This window comes from Rhinopithecus bieti, unplaced genomic scaffold (assembly GCF_001698545.2).
Source record: "Rhinopithecus bieti isolate Rb0 unplaced genomic scaffold, ASM169854v2 scaffold_7212, whole genome shotgun sequence".
NCBI classification, from domain to species: Eukaryota; Metazoa; Chordata; class Mammalia; order Primates; family Cercopithecidae; genus Rhinopithecus; species Rhinopithecus bieti.
Window position 1 is genome coordinate 5,640,085 of NW_016806198.1, and position 25,730 is coordinate 5,665,814.

A 25,730-nucleotide genomic window follows, 5' to 3' on the forward strand; every position below is an offset into this window, starting at 1 on the left:
AATAAAATAATAAAACAAAACTAAATAGAAAAGGGGAACCAAACAGAGTGCTATTTTTTAGCACATGGTTTTATATATGGGAGTGGTATATGGTGGGAATGGCTGCTGACCATATGTAGTTGGATATCATTAATATTTTAAACCTGTGGCTATTGTGTTACACTTTTTTCAAAACTAATAACATAATCATATGTGTGGGAGCCTATGCATGAAATTAAATAGTACACCCATTCTAAATTGTCAGTGATTTCATTCATAACAACTGTAATTTTATAATTTCTAAAATACCAATTTTTGCTAATTTAGGCTACTATGGGCTTGAAGATTAGCTGAAAGATTTTTAAATGGAAATACGTCGATTTTTTTTTGACAAGGCTTTCTCTATAAATTGCTTTTTAGTCGTAAATGAACCCATGAGCACTTCACTGTTTGTGATTGACAGCTGTTCTTTAGACTATTTGTTAAAATAGGTAAAATAGTTCGTGCATAGAAAGCACAGCTCATATAAATATTTTTGATAAGTTTAAGCACATTTCTGAATTGAATGGTGTGTCTTGAATTTGTAATGAAAATGCCCCTTGTAGTGACCCTCTCATGTAACGTCCTTGCCCTCAATGATACTTTCTACTTATTTTCAGCCATTTCAGCTTGTCCTTCCTGCAGAAGTGAAACCCGATAGCAGTTCTGCTAAAAGATCTCAGACAACAGGTCATTTGGTCATCTGCATGCCCAAGGTAGGTCATGTCATTTGGGTCAATTTCAAGTCTGGATATGAGGGTTCTTGAAGGAACTTGACCTGTCAGGACTAATGATGACTTCTGATTAAAGTACATTTTAGTTGGGAGCACCAGGAAATCTCATAGCAGCTGAGGTAGGAGAACAAAGGCCTGTGAGAACAAATAACTCAGACTGGGGTGTGTTTAGGGCCTAAGGTGGTTTTTCCTTTCCTGAAAGAACTTAAGGAAATTAAACTTAAAACAATTACTTTGTCCATAGAAAGAACTTGGATTCGTTATTTCAAGTCATACGAATGAGTTGGGATATTTCCTGCTGTAAGCTGCAGAAACCCCGAATAAAACTGGCTTTTATCATAAATAAATGGTTCATTTCTTGTAACAAGATAGGAGAAGGTGGGGGGTAGGGAGGCCAGGCACACTGGGTCAGGATCTTTCTGATATGTCAGCTCTGTCCTCAGACTGGTTTTCTTCCACAAGATGTGCACTAGCAGTGACTTGGGCAGCATACTTTCTTGTTCCTATCTTGCATGAGATAAAAAGACAGAGGATCAGAGAAAGAAACACAGAGAATCTCTCCCATCACAATGAAACAGAAGTTCCCCTGGACTCATTAGGTCAGTTTAGCTGAAGAGCCCACCAAGTCTTGATTAGCATAATCCTGAACCAATCTCTGGCCAAAAAGATGGTAGTACAACAGACTTCCATGGGTTCAGCATCCATGGATTCAACCAACCAGGAATCAAAAATATTCAGGAAAAGAAATGTGTCTGTACTGAACATGTACAGGCTTTTTTTCCCCCTTGATTCCCAAGACAATACAGTTTAATAACTACCTACATAACATTTACATTGTACCAGGTGTTATAAGTAATCTAGAGGTGGTTTAAAATGTACAGATGTGTGTGGGTTATATACAAATACTATGCCATTTTTTACTGGAGACTTGAGCATCCGAAGATTTGGTGTCCAAGGGATGTCCTGGAACCAGTTCCCCACAGACACCAAGGAGTATTTTGATTGGTTTCTATTAATCATACCTCATCCCATAAGTTACAGGTAGGGTCGACTTTGCCCAAGACATTTAGATTTCAAAGGAGAAGAGTAGTAAAACAGTCAAAATTGGGTTCTGCTGATGAGGAAAAAGAGGAGAATGAGGGAATGTCAGCTATGAAGAGTACAAACTTGATTAACCAAAAAGATTTCTGTAATAATTTAATAATCCTGCATTTTCCTGTAGCCGATTTCCAACGGATTCATTATAGGTAATCAATTATGTATTTTTACTCAGAGGCAATAAAATAGCAAATACAATTTGTTGTCAAGTAATAAAATAACAAACACAACTGCGAGAATTGTATTGTCCTTGATGACTAAAACAAATTAAATAAATGCTTCTATAGTAACCAGAATATTCTATAGGGAAATCTAACAGGTAAGTTAATTACCTCAGTACTTTGATATAGACATTTGTATAACACTGTGATTAGCAGCCTGTTGTTTTTGTGTCTGTGTGAAACTTCTAACTGGAAAACCAGACATTAAATAGAGACTGCTAATTCCTAAAGGGAAATCAAGACAGATGATCTGTGTGTCTTTTGCAGGGTGCCAGGCAATTGCTGAGAAAAGCTCTACTGTCACTGTTTATGAGTCTTAAACAACTGCAGCATTCTTTTCCCCTTTCCTTTTTGTTTTTTATGTGTCTAAATTTTCACATCAAAACACACGAAAATAATAAATGGCTTATTGAGGAAAAGCATTTTAGAAGTACTTGATTGGAGATGAAATAATTTTTATATATATGGACTAGGAATAGTTCTATTTTCCTCATTAATAAATTAGGAATAATATTTTCCCTTGAGGGATATATTTTTTAAGATTTTCAACTACTATGTTAAAGTAATATTGATGTAGAAGTTCGTTGTCTTCTATCATTATTCCTTTTAAAAGGTAGATAGTAAAACAAACTTTGGGGAATAATTTCTTGCTGAAAATTAATCATCTTTTCATCCATAAGTAGTTATTTGCAAGGACTTTGAAGCTCAAACAACAGATCTTGTAAACCACCAAAAGTTTAAAAAATTCTAATTTCATGTGTACTTAATATTAAAAATGTATATTTCTGAAAATTAACATCTTTCTAATTATTATTGATTGAAACATTTTAAGTACCAAAGTTTAATCCATGGAGCTATTCTGTATTAGTCTAGACTTATGAACTTACTGTGGAATTGTGTGAGTCTGACCCACATTATAATTACTGAGGGAAATTCTTGGAGTTACGAAACATACTATAAGAATCAACCTTTGTCCATCATCGACAAATTGATGAAGAAACTGTGATGTGTGTGTGTGTGTGTGTCACTGTTTAATATGCTAAAGTATCATTCAGCCCTAAAGAGAGTGAGATTTTGCCATTTGCCACAACATGACTGAACCTGGATATTATGCCAAGTGAATTAAGCTAGACACAGAAAGAGAAATATTGCATAATGTCATTTATATATGGAATATTAAAAACAAATTCAAATGTACAGAGATAGAGAACAAACAGTGGTTACCAGTGATGAGGGGGATGGTGGATGGAGGAAGTAAATGAGAAGGTCAGAGGGTACAAATTAGCAGGTATGGAGGGTGAACAAGTCTAGAGATGGAATGTACAAGATGATAATTATGGGTAATAATATTATACTGTATTTGGGATTCATGCTAAATGAGTAAGTTTAGCTGCTCACTCTTGCCACAAAAAGAAAAAATGATGAGTAGCTCTGAGAGATGATAGATATTTTAATTTACTTCAATATAGTAGGCTTTTTATTACTATCTATGTGTATCCCATAACATCATGTTGTATGCCATAAATATACACAGTAACATCTATTCTTTAAAAAAAACTTCACAATCTATGCATCCAACAGAGGACTAATATCCAGAGTCTACAAAGAACTTAAAGAAATTAGCAAGTAAAAAGCAAACAATCCCATGAAAAAGTGGGCTAGGGACATGAATAGACACTTCTCAAAAGAAGATAACAGATTGCCAACAAACATGAAAAATTCTCAGCATCACTAATGATCAGGGAAATGCAAATCAAAACCACAATGTGATAACACCTTATTCCCACAAGAATGGCCATTATCAAAAATATTTTTAAAATAGACATTGGTATGGATGCCATGAAAAAGAGCAAGAACACTTCTACACTGCCGGTGGGAATGTTAACTAGTATAACCACTGTGGAAAACAGTGTGGAGATGCCTTAAAGAGTTAAAAGTAGAACTGCCATTTGATCCCACAATCCCACTACTGGGTATCTACCCAGAGGAAAAGAATTTATTATACAAAAATATACCTGCACACACATTTATAGCAGCACAATTATCTATTGCAAAAATGTGGAACCAGCCTAAATGCCCATCAGTCAATTAGTGTATAAACTGTAAACACACACACACACACACACACACACACATATATATATATATAAAATGGAATACTACTCAGCCATAAAAAGTAATGAATTGAATTAATGGCATTTGTAGCAGCCTGGATGGGACTGGAGACTATTCTTCTAAGTGAAGTAACTCAGGAATGGAAAAGTAAACATCGTATGTTCTCATTCATTAAGTGGGAGCTATGAGGATGCAAAAGCATAAGAAGGATACAGTGGCCTTTGGGGACTAGGGGGAAAGGGTGGGAAGAGGATGAGGGATCAAATATTACAAATTAGGTTCAGTATATATTGCTCGGGTGATGGGTGCACCATCATCTCACAAATCACCACTCAAGAAGTTACTCATGTAACCAAATACCATCTGTTCCCCAAAAACCTATGGAAATAAAAAAATAAAATAAAACATGTAACATAAAATTTACCAACTTGAAAAAAACAACACTGTATAATTAGAATGCCCTTGGCTTCAAGTAACAGAAACCCCTTACTCAAAGTGGTTTAAATAACAAAAAAAATACACTTGTTCACCTAAAAAAAAAAAAAAGGATCACATAGACACTTAAATAGAATTTCAATTCATTCACAGTGTAGTATTGTCAACATATTAAGTGATGTTTAATAGTTCTAGAATAGTCTTTAATACTTTTTAATATTTGGATACTTTAAATCAATCTTTAAAATACTAGATTTGATGTTGAGTAGTTCCCTCTTTGTGTCAGCATTTGTAAAGAATACTGTGAAGGGCTGACCTTGTTTTGCCTATACGTGGGATGATTCTATCATGTGAATTCAATGATAATTTTTGTATACATTTTCTAGGGACACATTTGTCATTGAATCCACAAGTCTCTATGATATTTCATATTAGATACTTCGTTCAGCATTTTTTCATGATGTCAAATTAATATTTTTCTCTTTTCTTGCTCCTAAATGAGGCTGGATCTATACACTCTGGGTAGTGACCAATAGGCAAATTTCATGAGTCTGTCTTTCCCCTGTCACGTGGGTCATGGCTATGTTTTGTGTTGCTGCCATGTCAGTGGATGTTCCTAGCTCAGCCCCTTGTTCCAGGAGGTTTCACTTTGTGCTAGCTCTGCAATCCCAGATGCTTCCCAACACTCACCACTGGGTCGATGGCATACTACATATTGCTGTAATATGCAAATATCGTAGTCCCTAGTATATGGCCAGGACTTTTGTCTCCATTTGCCATCTTTATATCTTACCTTGTGGGTATCACATTTCCCAGAAAGTCAGTTGTAACTGTACTTCCTCTACCGTTTTAACAAGGGTGACTGTCTAGGCTAGAAGTGGCAAGTGAAGTAGTAGAAGAAGTGTACTCTGGCCGTCTCATAAAGATAGCATCCAGCAATGGGGAATCCTAAAAAATGGTACATCTGCATAGAGCACTTACCAGGAACGGAGCTTGCAGGACTGGAAGTTGCTCTGGGTGAGTCAGCAAGTGAGTGGTGAGTGAATGGGAAGGTCCAGGATGACTATACACTACTATGGCTTCATAAACAGTGTACCCTTAGGATACACTAAATTTACTTTTTAAAAGATTTCTGTCTTCAATAATAAATTAGCTAACTGTAACATTTTTACTTCATAAGCTTTGTAATTTTTTCCCTAAGTTTTGACTCTTATGATAACATTTAGCTTAAAACACAAATACATTATACAGCTGTACAAAAATATTTCCTTTCGTTATACTCATATTCTATACGCTTTTTTCTATTTCTAAGCATTTTTGGCCAGATGCAATGGTTCATGCCTGTAATCCCAGCACTTTGGAAGGTTGGGGCAGGAGCCCAGGAGCTTGAGACCAGCCTGGGCAACATAGTGAAGCCCAATTTGTACAAAAATGAAAATAAAAATCAGCCAGGACCTGTGACTCATGCCTGTAGTCCCAGCTACTCAGGAGGCTAAGGCAGAAGGATGGCTTGAACCTGGGAGGTAGAGGCTACATTGAGCCTAGGAAGTCCAGAGGCTACATCGAGGCTGCACTGAGTGCACCACCGCACTCCAGCCTTGATAACAGAGCAAGACCCTGTCTCAAAAAATAAAAATTGTTTAATATTTTATTTGTTTGCTTTTTTAAATTTTTTGTTAAAGACTCAAACACACACATTAGCCTAGGCCTACACAGGGTCAGGATCATCAGTCTCTCTGTCTTCTGCCTCCACATCTTATCCCACGGGAAGGTCTTCAGGGACAACATTATTTTTTTAAATGTAAGTAGAGGGAGCACACTCTAATATAATGATAAGAAGTATACAATTATTAAGATTGCATTGAATTTATAGATTGTAATAGAAATGAATTGATGTATTTACATTATCAAACATATAAACCAGTAACATAGTCTTTTATCATCACTATCAAGTATTATGTACTGTACATAATTGTATATGCTATACTTTTATGTGACTGGCAGTACAGTAGGTTTGTTTATGCCAGGATCACCACAAACGTGAGTAATTCATTGTTCTACTACATTAAGATAGTTACAGTGTCAGTAGGCAATAGGAATTTTTCAGATCCATTATACTTTTATGGGACCACCATTGTATATGTGGTCCATTGTCATTGGAAATGCCATTAGGTGACACATGACTGTATATATAAATCAGACCAAGTCACTCTTCCCATTTTATTCAGAGTTAAAGGCAGAGTCCCCTGATAACCTGTCCCCCCACCCCATTATCTCGCTGACATCATCTTCCACCACTTTCTTCCTAGTCATTGCAGCCACGCTGGCTTCCTTGCTATCTCACAAACATGACAAGCATCTTTCTACTTCAGGACTCTTGCCCTCGCTGTTCTTTCCGCCGGAATGCCCTTCCCCCAGATGTCCTCATAATTCGCTTTCTGATCTCTTTCAGGTTGCTGCTCAAGTGTCACTATATCACTGAGGCCCTTCCTGATACCCATATTTATAAGACATCTCCTCCCAGTCTCAGCATTCTGTATCCCTATTCCTGCTGTATTCTAAATCTCCTGTTCCTGCTGTACAGTCTAAATATTTAATTGTTTATTTCTTTTTCTGTTTTCCCCAACAAGAATTTAAGCTTTATGAGAACAGGAAGTGTTATCTGTCCTTGTCAATGGCACCTAGAACAGAGCCTGGCAAAGAGTAGGTCTTCCGTAAATTTTTGTTGAATGAGTGAATACCTTAAATGTATCTTTAAAATACATTTTAATATTTAGAACTTGCATCTCCCCTAAACTACTCTCCCTCTCAACTATTTCCTCATTGTTTTTCCATACGTATTATTCCGGATTAACTTTAAAATGAGTTTCTCAAATTCCGCCTCTGAAAAGGCTGTTGGAATTTTTATTGCCATGGATTTAGAGGCAGTGGGAAGAAATGATTAAGGGAATGGGCTCTGGAGCCAGAGAACCTGAATTAAATTCTGGTATTTCACTCAGCAACTGTGTGACCCTAGCAAATTATTCATCTCTCTGTGCCTCAGACTCCTCATTCATAAAAAGATGTCAGTAGTAATTGAGGCCTCAAAAGGTTGTTTTGAGGATTATACAAATGAATGTAAATAAAGTACCTAGGATAGGGCTTGGGACATAATACACACTACATTAATGTTTACTATTAATATTATTCATGGCTAGTAATGCATATTATTAAATAATATCAATTACTACTAGCTAGCATTTTATAATTATTAAGATTGCATTGAATTTATAGATTGTAATAGGAATGAATTGATGTATTTACATTATCAAAAGTGGATATTCAATGATGTGTTTCTCCATTATTACTCTTATTATATGTCCATTAGAAGGTTTTCTTTATTGGTAGTTTTCTCTTTATAGTTGCTACACATGTCCTAAGTTTATTTATAGATATTATATGTAAGATTTTAGTTTCTATTTTGGTTGGGGTTATTCCCCATCACATTTTCTAAGAGTTTATGTCTGGCCTTCATCCAAGTTCTTTAAAATGTGTAATCAAACTAAGTTCTATGTACATCATCTTTTCATCATCGTCCTGAGGATATCTAGCATATGATTTTACCACAGTCCAACTTAAGATTTAACTGGAATTTTGCATGCACTGAGAGGCTTGTTCACTCGTATCAAGTCATTAAATTAAACTGCCATCTCAATTCTTAAATGACAAGTTACAGGAACACTCCAAGAATATGCTTCATGATTTCCTTTGCGTGTTTCTTCAGAATAATTAACTGAGATTAAGGAAGTTGCCATGTGAACTGAGCAGCAAAATGTATTTACCACTTCAGTTGGTGAATATCTTGCTTCATTCTGTTTGTCCTGAGCACAAGAAGTGAAGGTCGCATATTAAGGTCAATAATGCAGACCATACTTCTAAAGAAACACAATCTCAAACCAACCTCCTCCTTCTTAGTTGCACATGTTCCACAGCACTTTTTCTCTGCTCAAATATACTTGTGATATACTCAACACAAAGGCACTTTTATTCTCTCATTGTCAAGTGCGTCTATAGGGTTGCCTGGGCATCTTGCTAGGTTTTCTTGTTTCATCCATACTTCTGCTCTTTTATTTCTCATTCTCAGCTCATTTATAAAACCTCCAACTGAAGTTCATCCCTGAAATTTCTAACTGAAAAAAGTGGAAGCCTCAAAAGATAATTTCCACAAACTTCAACCATGATGGCTACCAACCTACCTGCATTTATATCCCCTGTGCAACCTGGCCTTCCTTCCTTCCTAATTCTATGAATGAACTCTCTGTGGTGTATGAATCCCTCTAGATGTGTTGGATCCTATTTCCACTTGCTTTTAAAAGACTCCCCACCCTGCCCCCGCCTTTGGCAGTTCTCTGCTCTCTATACTTTTTCTTTGAATGTCACCTCTCTGAATCTTACTTAGAAAACATTCTGAAAGGTCTCGCCTCTTAACAAAGACAGAACAAAATAAAAACATCCCCCTCTGTTTATTGCCCTGGTCCACTTTATTGCAAAACTTTTTTAAAAGACGCCTCTATTTGCTGTTTCAAATCTTTTCTCATTATCTCTCAAATCACCTCCAATTAGGCATTATCTCCTCCCCACCCCCTCCACTAAAACATCTCTCTTTGATGTCTCCAATAACCTCCAGATTACTAAACCTAGTGATCATCCCTGGGTCCTCCTGGTATTTAACCTTTTAGTAGGCTTTTTACCCCTTATGCAGTTCTCCCTTTTTAAACCCTTGCTCACTTGGGTTTCAATACATGGCTTTCACTCTACCACCAGATACTTCTGTCCACTGGAGTCCTTTGCCATCAGGTGCTTCATTGCTGGTTGTTTCTTATACCTAGGCTTCTGCAAGTTGGTGTGTGCAATAGTTCAGTTCTGAGGCCTCTGTTCTTCTCTATTTGTACTCCTTCCTACATACTACCATCTTCTCTCATAACACCTCTACAGCTCTGTCATCTGCTAATGGCCAACTAAGTCATAAGGAACAACAATCACACTGAGAACTTAGGAAGATGGACTACATATTTTAAAAACATCTTAATAGTACCAATACCTACCAAGATAGTGAATAGCCACTGTCCTCTGAACAAAAAGAATCCTTCAGTGACCACATGGGTGGGAAGAAAACAGCTGAAGTCCAGAGCCTGCCAAAAAGGGGACTCTAATAAATCACTCTCACTTTGGGATGTGATTCTGAAGGACTGTAACCTCTGAGTAAGGTGAGTAAGATGTAAACCAATCATCAGAAGTCCTCACAGCCTGTCCTCACACTATCTAACTTGGACTTGAGCTTGAGTGAAGGTTGTCTCAGATAAGTAACACCCACACATGCCTGGCAAATCCCAGTGAAAATCCTTTCTAGAAGAGGCAGGCTCAAATTATATATATTATAAACATACATGCATATGTATGTATATGTGCTGTGTGTGTGTGTATATATATATATATATTTCAAATTAAGTATCCAGTATGCAAAGATAAACTACATACACCCTGAAAAACTTTACCACCTTTGGAGATATATCTACAATTATGACTATTTAGCAAAAATTGTATATGCTCTGTGATAAACAGTTTAAACAACTCACTTTCTGCAATAACCCTGTAACCTAGGGATTTTTATTATTCAGATTACTTAATGAGGCTGGCTGAGGTTATATAAATTTCCCAAGTTCATAAATAGATGCGTCATGTCATAGAAAACACTAGATTGGGGTCATTAGTTCTCTTCTTTCAGAATCCTCTAATAAATGTGATATTTAGATACACCATTTAGGCTCTCGCTTTTATCCTTATACCAGTTAATAATAAACACAAAGACATAGCCACTATCTATTGAACATTTACCATGTGCCACACACAGTGTTAAATACTTTGAACATCTTATGGAGTAGGGGTGATTATCCTCATTTTGCAGAAGAGGAAATGAAATTCTGATGTTGCCTTAAATCATAGGATATGTTTCCAAATGAACACAAACAATGCCTCATAATTTTCATCTATAGCCAGATTACTTTTGGATCATTAGCAGCTTAAACTAGTAAAGTGCTTCACCTTTAAAATTTTGTTCCTAGTATTTCTACTCTAAAATAAGGAAGTGGTTTAGGGTATTTCATGAGTATCAGTATCTTTGCAGTCTGTATTCTCCAGTGAAATTTCCCCCTAACCCCACTAAGAAAACTGTTGAGGATCAAATGTAAATACAATGAAATGTATCCTTTCTTCCATGATTCTTCATACCACTTTAATTGGAAGACACCTGCATAGTTACCCAGCTTGTTGTCAACTGGGAGACAAGGAAATACGCATTATTTGCAGATAATTGTTTTCTTCAAGGTTACAGAGAAGCCTCTTTTCAAAATCATGGACATCCTCTCTAAAACCTTGCCTAGCCTCCTCCTGGACCAAGGGGTTGTCTTTTTTCTGTGTTTCCTGGAAGTGAAATAAACAAATGTCACTTAAATAATGAAATTTATTGCTGTTAACTTCATACATTCTTGTCAGAATAAACATATAGTAGATACCAGATGAAGGTCAGGCCCTAGCTGCTCAAAAGTTAAGTCAGATCTCACCAGGAGCTCCCTGCACAGCTGACCTTGATCCAGGAATGGAATCAGCTTTGTGGGCATTGGAAACTCACAGGCCTCCTGTTGCGAGGTGAGGCTCCTAGGTATGAGGGAGAAGGGCTCCTCAGGGCTACACCCAGGGCAGGTGGTGCTCTCAAGAATGGCAGTGCTCGGTGGGCTCTGGGGAACAGCCACATTTTGAAACAGACCCATCAACTGCATCTTTCTTGTATTCTTTATCTCCATTAATCTGTATACGGTTATTTTATTTTATTTTATTTTATTTTTTTGAGACGGAGTCTCGCTCTGTCGCCCAGGCTGGAGTGCAGTGGCTGGATCTCAGCTCACTGCAAGCTCCGCCTCCCGGGTTCACGCCATTCTCCTGCCTCAGCCTCCCGAGTAGCTGGGACTACAGGCGCCCGCCAGGTCGCCCGGCTAGTTTTTTGTATTTTAGTAGAGACGGGGTTTCACCTTGTTAGCCAGGATGGTCTTGATCTCCTGACCTCGTGATCCGCCCGTCTCGGCCTCCCAAAGTGCTGGGATTACAGGCTTGAGCCACCGCGCCCGGCCTATTATACGGTTATTTTAAAAATAAAATAAGAGGTGGCCCAAGGCTAGCTCTCCACTGGTCAAGTGATGTCTCTGTCCCTGACTGCAAAGGCTCCAAACACTGTCTTTCTGTGACTTGGTTTTATAGCTTCTACAGAACTGCAAAGCTGCCACTTAAAATGGGCTTTGTCCCTTTTTCCCATTGGCCAGTGGGGGTGGGTGACAGGTCATTCTTCTTATTGCCAGCAATAGGGAGGAAAACATAAGTTAATATCAGACAACAATTCAAGGGCATAGACTGCGGCAATTCCCCGCACAGCTGTCCCTCGTCGGACAGATCTCACCATAGTCCCTTCGAGACTGGGAACCAGGCTGATGCCCCCATCACTCTGGATCCTCACAGGGGGCAACAGGAGAGGGAGTGTTGCTCTTTGTTTCATTCTGCTGTTCCTGATATTGAAGCTTTCTCCTAGGCAGTGAGGCTAAAGTAGTCTAGGCAAGTCAGCCTGATTATTTGCTCACTTGATCACCTACTGTGAACAACACTACTGTGAGTGGGAGAAGCCTCAGGTCCTGGGTACTTAGCCTGCAGTCAGACAGAGGGGTTGACTTCAGGGTGTCATTTTGTTCCTAAGGCGCAAAACCCTCTCCAGCATCTTTGGAGACTGTCTCTAGCAAGATTGTAAAAGAAAATTTTCTTTTCATTTTATACGTTATTCTCAGTCTTAATGTTTGTCCTAACTTAATGAAATATTTTCAGTTTTAGACTGCAGTGTGTGAATGATCTTCTATGGGGAACTGCCAGAAGAGTGACCTTCCAAGTAGAAAATAATTTTGAAGGAATCAGTTGATAGTTAGATTTGCTCTCTGGTTACTCAAGGCCATATAACTGCCTTTTGTAACTGTCAGTGTTGATTTTACATATACGTATCAGTAACTGCATCTTTACAAATTTTCCTCATAATATAAATATTAGCCAATTATGGGCCTAAGAATCAATGACATTTTGTATGCACCTGCCAATTGACGGGCCACATAAATGCATGGTTAGGATGGACTTCCTATCCTGCCATCTTGCTGATATCCAGCCTCAATAATTCAAAATGGTCAAATGGACCCATGACTTCCTTGTGTAGACCGGCTCCTCCCATAGTCCTCCTTGTCTCAGAAAATGGCGCCATCAACTGATACCTAGTTGTTCAAGTCAATGATTAGGAGGCATCCTTAACTACATCTTGCGGGCACCACCACTGAAATATATCCCAAATTCAGTTACTTAGCACCACTCCCACGATCACCTCCCATCAAGCCGGTGTCCTCCCCCAACTGGACTACCTTGGGCAGCCTTCTCACAGTTTGCCCTGCTCTGTTCTTTCCACTCTTTGATACTTTCTCCATAGGGAAGCCAGAATGCCCTTTTATTTATTGTTTTGTTTATAGTTGAGTTTTAAAATATTTTTTTCTTTCCTATTATGAAATTATTACTGTTGAAATACAACAAAATGTAAAGAAAAAAATAACTCATGGTCCTACTATCCAGGTAAACATTTTGTTTTGTTTCTTTTCAGTCTTTTATCTGTGCTCAGGTGTAATTATTTCAAAGTGATTGCTATTTGTTTATTTTTTAAGAAGTAAATTTTGCAGAATAAAAATGTACATCTTGCAAATAATAGCTTTATTCCCTTGTTGAAACCTACCAATGACTTTCCATGGCACTTGAAATATATTCAGACTTCTTGTTGTGGCCCAGAAGGTTGTTACAAGGTAGTTTCTGCCTATGTTTCTGGTGCCTTCTTCCACTTTTCTCCTCTCATATTCTGGACACAACTTTTTCTCTCCCTCTCTCTCTCTCTTTCTGGAACACAGACGATTCTAATAAGGTTCTGAAACACAGAAGGTTCCAATAAGGTTCTGGAACCTTATTCCCACCGGCAGGACTTTTGTGTTTTCTGTGCTTTTTTTGTTAAAAGCATTTCTGCCCCTCTCTCTGTTTATATCTGTATTAGTCTGTTTTCACACTGCTATAAATAAATATCCAAGACTGGGTAATTTATAAAGGAGAGAGGTTTAATTGACTCACAGTTCTATGTACCTGGGGAGACCTCCAGATCACAGTGGAAAGTGAAAGGGAAGCAAACTTGGACCATGGCAGCAGGAGACAGAGTATGGGAGAGAGCCAGAGAGAGAGTGTGTGAGACATCCAGAAATACTACCATTTATAAATCATCAGATCTCGGCCGGGCGCGGTGGCTCAAGCCTGTAATCCCAGCACTTTGGGAGGCCAAGACGGGCGGATCACGAGGTCAGGAGATCCAGACCATCCTGGCTAACACGGTGAAACCCCGTCTCTACTAAAAAAACACAAAAGCTAGCCGGGCGAGGTGGCGGGCGCCTGTAGTCCCAGCTACTCCGGAGGCTGAGGCAGGAGAATGGCGTGAACCCGGGAGGTGGAGCTTGCAGTGAGCTGAGATCCGGCCACTGCACTCCAGCCTGGGCGACAGAGCGAGACTCCGTCTCAAAAAATAAATAAATAAATAAATAAATAAATAAATAAATAAATAAAATCATCAGATCTCATGAGAATTCACTCATTATCACAAGAACGTCATGGGGGAAACCACCCCCATTCTTGGTACCAACTTCCTATGTTAGTCCGTTCTCACACTGCTCTAAAGAACTGCCTGAGACTGGGTAATTTATAAGGAAAAGATACTTAATTGACTCACAGTTCTGCATGGCTTGGGAGGCCTCAGGAAACTCACAGTCATGGTGGAAGGGGAAGCAGGCGCATCTTACATGGCAGCAGTTGAGAGCGTGTGAAGGAAGTGAAGGGGGATGAGCCCCTTATAATAAAACCATCAGGTCTTGTAAGAACTCCCTCACTACGAAGAGAACAGCCTGGGGGAAACCGCCCCCATGATCTAATCACCTCCCTCCCTCCACACAGGGGGATTACAGGTCCCTCCTTGACACATGGGGATTACAATTCCAGGTGATATTTGGGTGGGGACACAGAGCCAAACCTTTTCGTATAAAATGGTTTTTATACAAACCAAATTGAGCCAAACAGATTTGTAAAAAAAAAATACAAATCTGTTTCCTTTGTATTATATAGGTTTGGGCTCAAATATATATTTTTAGAGGGACTTTTTTTTTTAATACCAGAGCTAACATAGCCAGTCACAATCTCTCAGTCATCTTTCTCAGCCATATTACTTGGTTTATTTGATCACAGTATTTATTACTGTATGAAATGGCCTTATTTGTTAAATTTTGTGTGATTTGTCGTTACCTGTCTAAATGTGGGGATTATGAGAGAAGAGACCTCGATTCAGCCAATGAGTGGAGTAGTACTTGCCTTCCAATAAATAAATATTACAACAAATAAGTATTAGTTGAAGAATGAAACCTCCAAAGCTTCTTATTCATTCCTTATCATGCCTTATCTGATTTTTGAATATTTTCTGTTAGCCAGTCATTTGCGTATTATTTTATTCTGCTTATTATTTGTAAAATAAGCAGAAGTTTTGGCTTTGGTGAATTCTCATATGTTATTTTATTTCTATTTTGGTGATTACTTCCTTTTTCCTATTTATGACATCTTTAGCTTTAAAGATATTCTCTCACATTTTCTTTTAGAAGCTTTACCATTTTAGCTTTTACTTTTAAGTCTGGGATTCATTTCAGATGGATTTTTATGTATGGTATGTAGTAGTGGATAAGGGCCATTTTTTTTTTTTTCTCTTATGGATTTGAAGATCTAGCCCAAAAGATTTTACTTTCCCCATTGAGTTGCTTCAGCACCTTTGTCAAAAATCAATGGCCTCATAAAGAAGGGTCTATTTTTAGGCCTGTATTTTTTTCCCATTGATCTCTTTATCCTTATGCCAATACTACCCTATACTAATAATTTTAGCTTTATAATACACCTTTAAGGCTGCAATTCTTACGGTTTGTTTCTTTTTGATGATCATTTTGTTTATTATTTGTATCGGTATATAAATTTAGATATCAGTTTATCAATTTTCATACAAAAACATTGTTGGGATGCTAATTAGGATTTTATTGAATCTGTAGGTCAATCTGGGAAGATCTGACATCTTAACATTATTAAGTTTGCCAATGTATGATCATGAGGTGTCTCTCTATGGGTATTCTAAAATCTGTTTCTCACCAGCAATTTGTCATTTTCAAGGTAAAAGTCATTGGGCATTACATATATATATATATATGTACATGTATATATATATGCACATATATGTATGTATATATTCTTTGATGTTTATTATTTTTATCTGTCAGAAACTTCTATCGTACTGAACAAATATCTTCTTTTACTGAGCTCAACAGAAAGTTTGTAACACTTTACTTGATTTCTCCATTGTATGAGATATTGTTGGATTCTCTTCTTCCTTTTAATCTTGCTCTTAGTTTTATATAATCATGTACTCCTATTCTTTCTTCTACCTTTCTGTCCTTTCTTTTGCAGTCCTTTTTTGTAAGTACATCTTCCTTTGCTCATTTCTTAAATGTTCACTCTCTTTTGTGTTTCTTATCCAACTCTCCTCATTCTTACCCTCTCCTGATTGATCTTATCCATTGAATTGGCTTCGGTTACTTCCTAAATATGATGGACTTTTAAATATGTATCTGCAGGATTTTCAGTTAAAATCTGAACTCTATTTCCCTTCCCACCTTACTACACCTCCCAAATCCCTTTTCTTAATGAATATTACCATCATCCACCCACTTGATATCATCTTTGTCATCTCCCTCTATCATCACTCTTTACATTCAGGTCTGCTAGATTTTTACCTCCTTCATACCTCAAATTCATTTTTTCTCTTTAATGCCGCTGTCTTTGTCTTGGCAGAGATAACAATGATCTCTTACCCTATTACTACAATGGTATTATAAATAGACTTCCTCTTTTCAGATTTTATTTCAATATATACTTTGCTTTCCAGCAACCTTCCAAAAGTACAGACTTTATGGTGCCAGTTTCTCCTTTTATGAAGCCTATTAGTGGGGTCTCTCTCATCTTTAGAATAAAGTTATAACTGCTAAAACAGCCTACAATTCCTGCATGCTGTAGACCCTGCTTACATCCACAACCTCAGCTCCTACTGTCTCCCCTTCTAAAGCCCATGCACTAGGAATATGGAACAACTTACAGTTCCAGGAACTTGCTATTCTCTCTTACTTTTGTGCAAGTTTTCCTTCTCTGTGAGAGACACTTTTCCTCCTTTCAACTGGATATTCCTTTTCTAGCTCAGATAATGCTCCCTTGGGAAATTTCCCTGAGCTCCCAAAGCTGGGATATGTCTGTCCATGATGCTCCTACAGCACCCTGCATTTATTCTCTGTCTTATTGATCTCACTGCCCTAAAGCTGTGTGCTGACTTGTTTTCTCTTCTACTAAACCATAAGCTCCCTGAAACAAGAACTGTGTCTAGTTCTAGTAAGTACTCAAAAAAATACCCATTGATTGAAATTGAGTGAATTAATGTGTATTTTAAAATAAAATTGGAGGATATTGGCTATTTGGAAAACATTAGTTCGTCAAATACACCAGACACCAAAATAAATTTCATATGGATTTTAAAGAATTGAGTATTGTTTTAAAAGCATTAAGAAAATAAATAAAGATAAATATCTACTTTCATTCCTTTAAAGGATTTTCTAAAAACATTAAAATAATTTCAAAAAAATCAGCCAAGGAAAAGCAATGTTTTATTAATTTACATCTACAATAATTAAATAATTATTTCATTATTTACAATGTAAGAGTTGTATGTCAAAACCTACCATTCAGTAAATACTTTTTGTTCACTTGCATTTCATCTATGTATTTATTCAACAAATAATTGTTGAGGGCTTACCATGTGCCCAACATAGAATTTCCTGTCCTCATGGAGTTTACATTTTAGTGAGGTAAAATAAACAAGTTAAGATATATTATTTTTAATGCTCATATGTCCCATTGCCAGAAAAAAAACCACAAAAGACTAAAGAAGGATAATATGTATAAATTCATAAAAGTATTTCAGAAAACAATTAAAACTCTACTATAAAAGTGGGAAACAACAGTTACAAAAGAAATACAAAAGACATGAGAAATTTCCACTATATATTATAATAAAATATTATATTTTTTCATGTTATTATCAAACATTTAAAACTTTTACTACTTCTTATTTATTTTAAATAGATAATATATATTTACAGGACAGAATCCAAAAGCATTAAGTAACTTACAGTACAAAGTAATCCTTCTTTTCATCTCTCTTTCTCAACCATCTAGTTCTTCTTTCTAGAAGCAACCACTCCTGCCAAATTCCTATTTTAAAAAGTTTTTTTAGTTCAATGCTAATGAGGGTTCATTGAAAGAGTACTCTCATAAACTGCTAGAGAAAATAGGAAATGATTTAATCTTTTTGGGAATAAAATTACTGACATATATCAAGCCTTAAAATATACATCATGACTTAATAATTCTAAATTTGGATTCTCTCCTAACAAAATAGTTAGGTATATCATACAATATACAATTTATGTACATGGGTAGACACCATCAATCATATAAGAAACTGGAAACAATCTAACTATTCAAAACCAGTCCATTAAATGATAGTGCACACATAAAACAGAGTATTACACAATTATTGTCTCATCTGTAGATCAAAGTATATAATTTTGAACAGCAATGTAAAATATTTCATCAGTGCAGTGACCACGTTTTTCTGGTTCATCCACAGCATCCCAGCTCCTAGAACAATTTCTGGGACACTAATAGGCATCTTGTAAATGTGGGTTGTATAAATTAAATTGCATCCAGAAAAGCCTGGAAGCTGCGGTATCAGCTAGGACTGTTTTCAAAACTCATCTAATCTAAGAATCACCTGGGGAGAGCTTGTTAAAAACTAGATTCCCAGGCCGCTATCTGCAGATTCTAACTAGAAGGTGTGGGAATCTTGTTTTAATGACCACCCCAAGGTGTGAGAAACACAACATAAATAAGAAAGGGTCTAATGAGAAATCAGGAAACACCTGAGTATTGAAATGTATACAATACAGGATTTATAAGGGAATTTATTATTTAGGAGTAATTCAGGAAGAATATTACACAGGTAACAGGAGATTTGAGAAGCCAAAGAAAGGAAAAAATGTGTACCATCAGGAAGTTACCACCATTCCTGTGACAGAGGGAGAAGTTGGTGTTGGCAGAAAGCAAACACCAAGGTCACCTGGAAAGGTCACCTGGAAGAAACCAAAACTGCAGTAGCCATCTTGGGCAGGGCCTGGAGCCACAGAGTAGATTCTACCACTGCTGGAGGAGTTGTTGATGCAGACAGGGGTTGTGAAAGCGTGTAGGGTTCTTGGCCCTCCAGCTTCTCTCCATTGCCTCCCATTGGCCAGGCCCAGGTGGAAGTCAGTTAACATGGGAGGCCAGCAGGTTCTGTGGATAGTGATAGTGAAGCCAGCAGGGTTCTGTCTTCCTGTGATTTATAGAGCAGAGCAAAGACAGGGCAGGCAATGGATATGAGGACAAACAGGCTCAGTGCCTGTACTATGCGTTAAGACACCATGTCACACCCACATGAAAATACTGCAAAGGTCTGCACTGAAGAGTGTAAAAATCAGTTATTAATGTTCAGTTCATTTTAAGAAACTATTCCCTTAACTTCCATGATCTTCCACTCTGGGGCAATTGTGGACAATGGGTTGTATTTCATGCAAATGACCCCTTTTAAGAGGATATATAAATGCTAAGTGATCTTGAATGCAGAGTCCAAGACCTACCTCCTATGAGACAGTGGTCTGCTAGAGAAATGGTGGTCTATAGGCAAACTAGAGCGCAACAGAACAGCACAATTAGCCAGTGATTTGAATGTGTGAATTTGTAGAATCTCTGTGATGACCATTATGCACATTTAGACAGTTTCCCAACAGGATTGTGTGTCATGAGTATTTTCAGAGTGAAGTTGGGTGCAGGAACAGAAATTTGACTAAAATAGTCTAAAGAGAAAGGAAAGTATTTTTATCTAGCTAGGCAAGAGAAAAAGACACTTTTCAAAAGCTATCACTCCACTGGAGTTAGTATTTTTGTTAACATCACACACCTTATCTAAGGAAAATAAGGACGTGTGTAAAATACTACTCTTGAGCTGAGGTAAGTAACTGTGTGACTTGGGAAGAAAGCATTGCAAAGTTCTCATCACCACTTATGCAAAGTCCAAGTGCCATGAAATAAATTCCCCCAAATCTCTCCTTTGTTCTTCAGCCTTCTCTGCAGCTACAGTCTGCCACATATTTCGTGCTGGTTTGTGTGGTCATTTACTTTCCTGTCTCTGCTCATGCTTGTTTTCTCTTTCTGGAATATTCCTCATCTACTACATGACCTACGTCTTCTGGAAAATTCCTGCTTATCCTTTAAAATTCATATCAAACCTCACATCCCCCAGTAAGCCTTCTAATGGCCATTAGGCACATTTAGACAGCATCACAACAGGATTGATTTAGATTTGTGTCCCCACCCAAATCTCATGTTGAGATGTAATGCCCAGTGCTGGAGGTGGGGCCTGGTGGGAGACGGTTGGATCATGGGGTCGGTTTATAATGGTTTAGCACCATCCCCCTAGTGCTGTGTGGTAGAGTTCTCTTGAGATCTGGTGGTCTAAAAGTGTGTGGCACCTCATTCCCCTCTCTCTTGCTCCTACTCCTGCCATATGAGATATGCCTGCTTCCCCTTCACCTTCTGCCGTGATCGTAAGTTTCCTGAGGCCATCCCGGAAGGTGATGCCACCATGTTTCCCATATAGTCTGCAGAGTCGTGAGTCAATTAAACCTCTTTTATTTATAAATTACCCAGTCTCAGGTATTTATAGCAATGTGAGAACAGATTAAAATACCTTATTTGATTTCTGCTCTCTATCCTTTCTAGCATGGCTCCCTCCCTTGGGCTTCCATAGTAGTCTATGCATATATCTAGCAATTGTACTTTTTTCAATGTATTTTAACTGTTTATATATCTTTCTCCCTCATGAGATGATCAGGAATAATTTTTAATCTATCATTCCATATCTGCCTCTTGGTCCTATGCTTGGCATATAACAGATGCTCAGTAAATATTTCCTGGAGCAGATTTAATGGAGGTAATAGTTGAAACTGTGGGAGAAAGTGAAATCTCCAAGAGAAAGGGAAATTTATTGTAATTTTCTTGTATACTTTTATTTAAGAAGCCAGGCTAAACTCACAGGAAAAAGTTAAAGTTGATTGATTTATGTTTTCTTTCTGAACAAGTATTCCTGATTGCATTCATGTCCTTTGTTCATTCCCTCTTAATTTACAAGTAGCATGTCTTCATCTGAAATGGAGTTATTGTTTGCTCATTTTTATTTAAATTCACTTAAATATTAAGTTAAACCATAAGAAATAATTTTTTTGGATCAAACATAGATATTGGCAATTTTTATGGTTCAACCCAAAGTATAAGGATTTAGAGCTACGTAGCTTCATTGCATCAGTTTACTGTATTTTTACACAGCTCATATAGTCTATGTTTCTTGGTATGAGCAACTGTTATAGTTGATATAGATCGTCTCAATGCAGGTACTGCCTCGGGGTGTAATGAAACTTCAACCCAGGTACTATTTAAGTAAAAGTTGGAAAGTCATGCATCAGAAAAGCCTCAGAATGGACTTTTGTATTCTGTAGAAGAGTGAACTCTATTACTACCTCCATGTTCACTCCCAACTTTCAATTGCATGGCTCTATGAGAGTTAAAATAATGTAACATTATTAAAATGTTAATTTGTTCCTTTATGCCTATCCCACAATTGAATTTTCAAGTAGTTGATTACATTTCTCTCTGTGGATTCAGGAAACCGTTAGTCTCACATTATCTAATTTACTAAACATATTTTGGCCCTTACAACTTTTCCATTAGTCATTCCTAAACACATTTAGCACAAATGAATAAGACAATGTTTGATATTAATGAGCATTGCTTCCTCGAGGCAGAGCAACCCGGCACTGCAGGTACAGTGGGAAACCAAATGTTAGGATTCCAAAACCTTGGAACACTGAGCCTATAGTCCTCTGCTTGGGCAAATTTGATCTTAACAGAAAAGGTAACCTACTATTAATATGAACGTTGATGTTAAGATGAATTTCAGTGTTATTATGTATGTTGGCACTAAGATGAATTTCAGTGTTATTATGAATGTTTGTGTTAATATTTTATTTACATCTGACTCCTTAATTCCTTCTAACTTTTAAACTTAAAACAATCTTTGAAACTAAATGAGCCAAAAATACCTTTTAAAAGAAGAAACACATTTAGATTCTGGTGCACAGCAAATTCCCTGTGAATAAAAGTTCCAAATTTGTGATTCTATTTGCATTTCCATAAACATAGAGTCTTTGTGCTTATTATGTGACAAATAACAGTGTTAGAAATGGGGTGTTTTAAGACTCTAATTATGCATATGCTCCCATTCTCATTGGTGCATGTATTGCAGTGTAAAGCTATACAAAACTTGTACTTTGGGTTCAAGAGCTTTCCTTTTTTTAAGCTGATATTTTAATGAATTTTAACTAACATTGACTTCATTTAAAGGAATTAAAATATTAAGAAATTTAAAAGGTGCTGAGGTGCCACTGCTCCTTGGGAAGCAGATTCTGAAATGCAGACGAGCATGCAAAATGTGTATTAAGAAGTGCCCTGGGGGTCAACACCCGGAAAGGGAAGGAAGAAGCCAAGAGTGGGGAAAGGGAGAAGTTGAGCTGTGATGCAAGCCCAACAAAGGTCTCAGTCAACATCTCAGTGAGCTCCCTGGCCGACCTGAGTCTTTTCAATTGGCCAAATCAGGCACAGGGGAGTATCCTCCAGATCTCACATTGATCAGAGAGATTGGATTGTAGACCCACAAGTTCTCACACTCACGTGAGAGTTGCAGGTCCCAGGCATGGGTAAGGAAGGAGCAGAGAGTTCCAGAACAGAAAAGACCATGTGGTCTAGACCACAGATGAATTACGGGTAGTTGGTATGGACAAGGTCGTTCACACCTGAAGAAGAATCCCAGTAGCCCATCACATGACCAACACACATGGGTTTGAAGCTGACTGTGGTTATGTTCCTATATCTCTTGCTAAATAAACATAAATTCAAATTAATTAAAATTTAATAAAAGCAAAACTTTAGTTTCTACATTGCACTAACCGCATTTCAAGTGCTTAGTAGCAACAGGCAGCTGGTAGCTATTGTGTTGGACAGCACAGAGCATTTCCACCAGAAATATTGAGATAGTAGGAAATATTAAAAAACAGAATTGCAGATCATTTTGCTGGACAGCACTGCTCCGCATGTATTACACAGCCACGTCTCTTGGAGGTCACGCTGCTTCCCTGGGATACTTCCAGGAGGAGGCCCTTCCCCCCATTCTCTCTCTCCTTCTCTAAATCTAAAGAGAATCTCTTTTTAATCTCCATAAAACATTAAGAAATATCTTCCCAATTCTATTTTTTAAATTTATAATTGACATCTGATTTGGTGAACTATAACTGGAATCAACAGCAACTGAAAAGTGTTTTCATTCCCTTAAGGGAAGGGCAGGTTATCAGGAAATATTTAGATTCATCCCACTCATTCAGTTAAAGAAAAAGAAGAAAACCAGTTGTTCTCATATTTAAACCATATAGACATTCATACCCTGCCACAGTAACATCCACAAATATAACAGTGGTCAGCAAAAAATTAATGGAAAGCAATACAATTACATTAAGTCTATTTTAAAACCTAGAAAATACAACATTTTAGACTTAGCCTACTCCAAAATAAACCATGTTTGATAATACAAACCTGCTCCGTTGGGCAAACCTTTCTGTGAGTCAGCTTCTTTAATTATTCAGTAAACATTGTTTTGGTAGCTTTAGTTGCCAATTCTTCCATAGCATTCTTCTATGAGTTTTTGTAATGTAGACTGCATCGCTTTTGAAACATTTCTGAACAAACCCTTCTAGCCTTGGTATTTAATGTCTTTAGTAGCATTCATTATTTTTTTCTTCTGGAGCTTCAGTAAAAGTCTTACCATCACATAAACCACTTGTGATTGTTTTCCCTCAGTCTAGTGTTCAAAGCTTGTATTGAAAGGGTGGAGCTGAAGATCTTTCCACATCGCATATACGCCCTCCCATGAGACCCATGGGAAGAGGAAGATATACTTCTTATGTTCATGGTCTCCAGTGAAAGGGAGCTGCATGACATCACACATACATACACGTGTTACATTTTTACAAAATATACTTGAAAATTATACAACTGCACCATGTAAAAAAACTAGTCTGGCACCACTGTATGATGTTGACACAGGAGGACTGCCATCTAGGAGTGGGCATCCATCAGAGCCCATACCTCCCCAAGTTTGATGCTGCAGTCTCAGACTGGGAATCATTTCTTCATTGGTTCATTTATGATTTATTTATTGAAACATACAGATGATAAACAATGGGCTAGGCTTTGGGGGTTTACTGGAGCCTAGAACCAAGAATCTCTAATTAAATAAGAAACAAATTACCCATGTATTAATATGATTAAGTGACCAACACTTCAGTATAGTAAAGCTTAGATAGGAGAATGTGGCTTAGTGTTAAGGCTAAATTGGGGCTTCCAATGCCCTTTCCAAATATATACTGTAAATCGAGATACATGCCTGAGCCAGTAGATGGGAGGCAGATGATGAGAGACCCTTGAAGTCCAAGCCTAGTCTTTTCCCTAATCATTTGCGTGAGCCTGGATCACAGCTGTGCAGCACACCAAGTCTCAGGCAGAACAGAGAAAGGCAGATAGCCCTCACCCTTGAGATCAATGACCCTGCCCATCAGAAAGGTGCGGCAGGTGAATGAATCATTCCCCTGCCATAGAGAAGGGCCTGGTGAGGGTGGAGAGGGGAATGGACACCCACTCAAGGTCACTCTACTCCTTAAAAACAAAGGGCAGATGCCATGTTGGTCAATGGACCCAGGCAACATGGGAAGAGAGTTTTTAAACTTCTCTTCTCCTGCTAGCAATCCCTGTCTCATAGGAATGTTTAGGGGTGGGGAAATTAAATAAAATACGGTGTTGATATTGGTAGGTGTGTGCCTAGCACATAGTTGGAGTCTAAGTAGCAGCAGGTTCTCTTTTCCTTCCCCTCTCTGATGTCTTAGGAGTTTCTTGAGAGGAGGTACTGGGTCTGAATAATTTTGCAGTGTATTTGTTGAATGGAATCATTTTACTTATTGAGACTTCAACATGCTTAGCATTGAGCTTATTTAGTTTAAAAATGTTAGAATTATAGGATTTTTTAGACCAAAAAAGGGGCCTTTCAGATCATAAATCAATTCCTTTATTTTACAGAGGAAGAAACCAGGGCCCAGTGAGCTGGGAGAATGAGGATTCAAGTTCCCATCTCAGAGTGCTTTCCACATTTCACTAGGAGCACCTCAAAGGCAGTGTTTCCATCACATCTGTATCCCCAACACCCCACAAAAGTATCTGGCATGTTGTTGTCTCTTAGATAATATTTGTTAAATACATTAATTCACCATATCTCCTGCTTGGCCTTTGGCAGTTGTGGATAGCTTGTGGCTTTGCAAGACTATTATGATAGATACAATTCGTGATGTAACCTTCTCTACACTGCATGTAAGGGCTTCAAGATTGAGTCTTTCATGGAATATGTAGAAAAAAATTAAAATGTTTAATATCTTTTAAAATACATCTATGTATGTTTTTAAAGGTACATCAAGGAGTAATGCACCACGTGGTGTGTGTTTCATTTTTATTTTAGGTAGGCGAAGTAATCACAGGTGGTCAACGAGCGTTCACATCTGTGAAAACTACCTCAGACAGGAGCAGTGAATACATAAATACAAGGTACCACCCTCCCAGTCTGTCCTTATCTGTATGATATTGTTCTCTTCAT

The 25,730-nt window shown here is 37.6% G+C and overlaps 1 protein-coding gene across 3 annotated transcripts in view; it reads left to right on the forward strand.

Annotated features, from left to right (window-relative positions):
* Positions 1–25,730, forward strand: part of DNAAF11 (dynein axonemal assembly factor 11) — a 94,945-nt gene that overhangs the window by 56,005 nt on the left and 13,210 nt on the right. For all 3 annotated transcript variants that reach the window (XM_017875170.1, XM_017875171.1, XM_017875169.1), the window contains 2 exons: positions 639–734; positions 25,596–25,681. In XM_017875170.1, the coding sequence (XP_017730659.1) occupies positions 639–734; positions 25,596–25,681 (182 nt within the window). The remainder of the gene's footprint in view (positions 1–638; positions 735–25,595; positions 25,682–25,730) is intronic.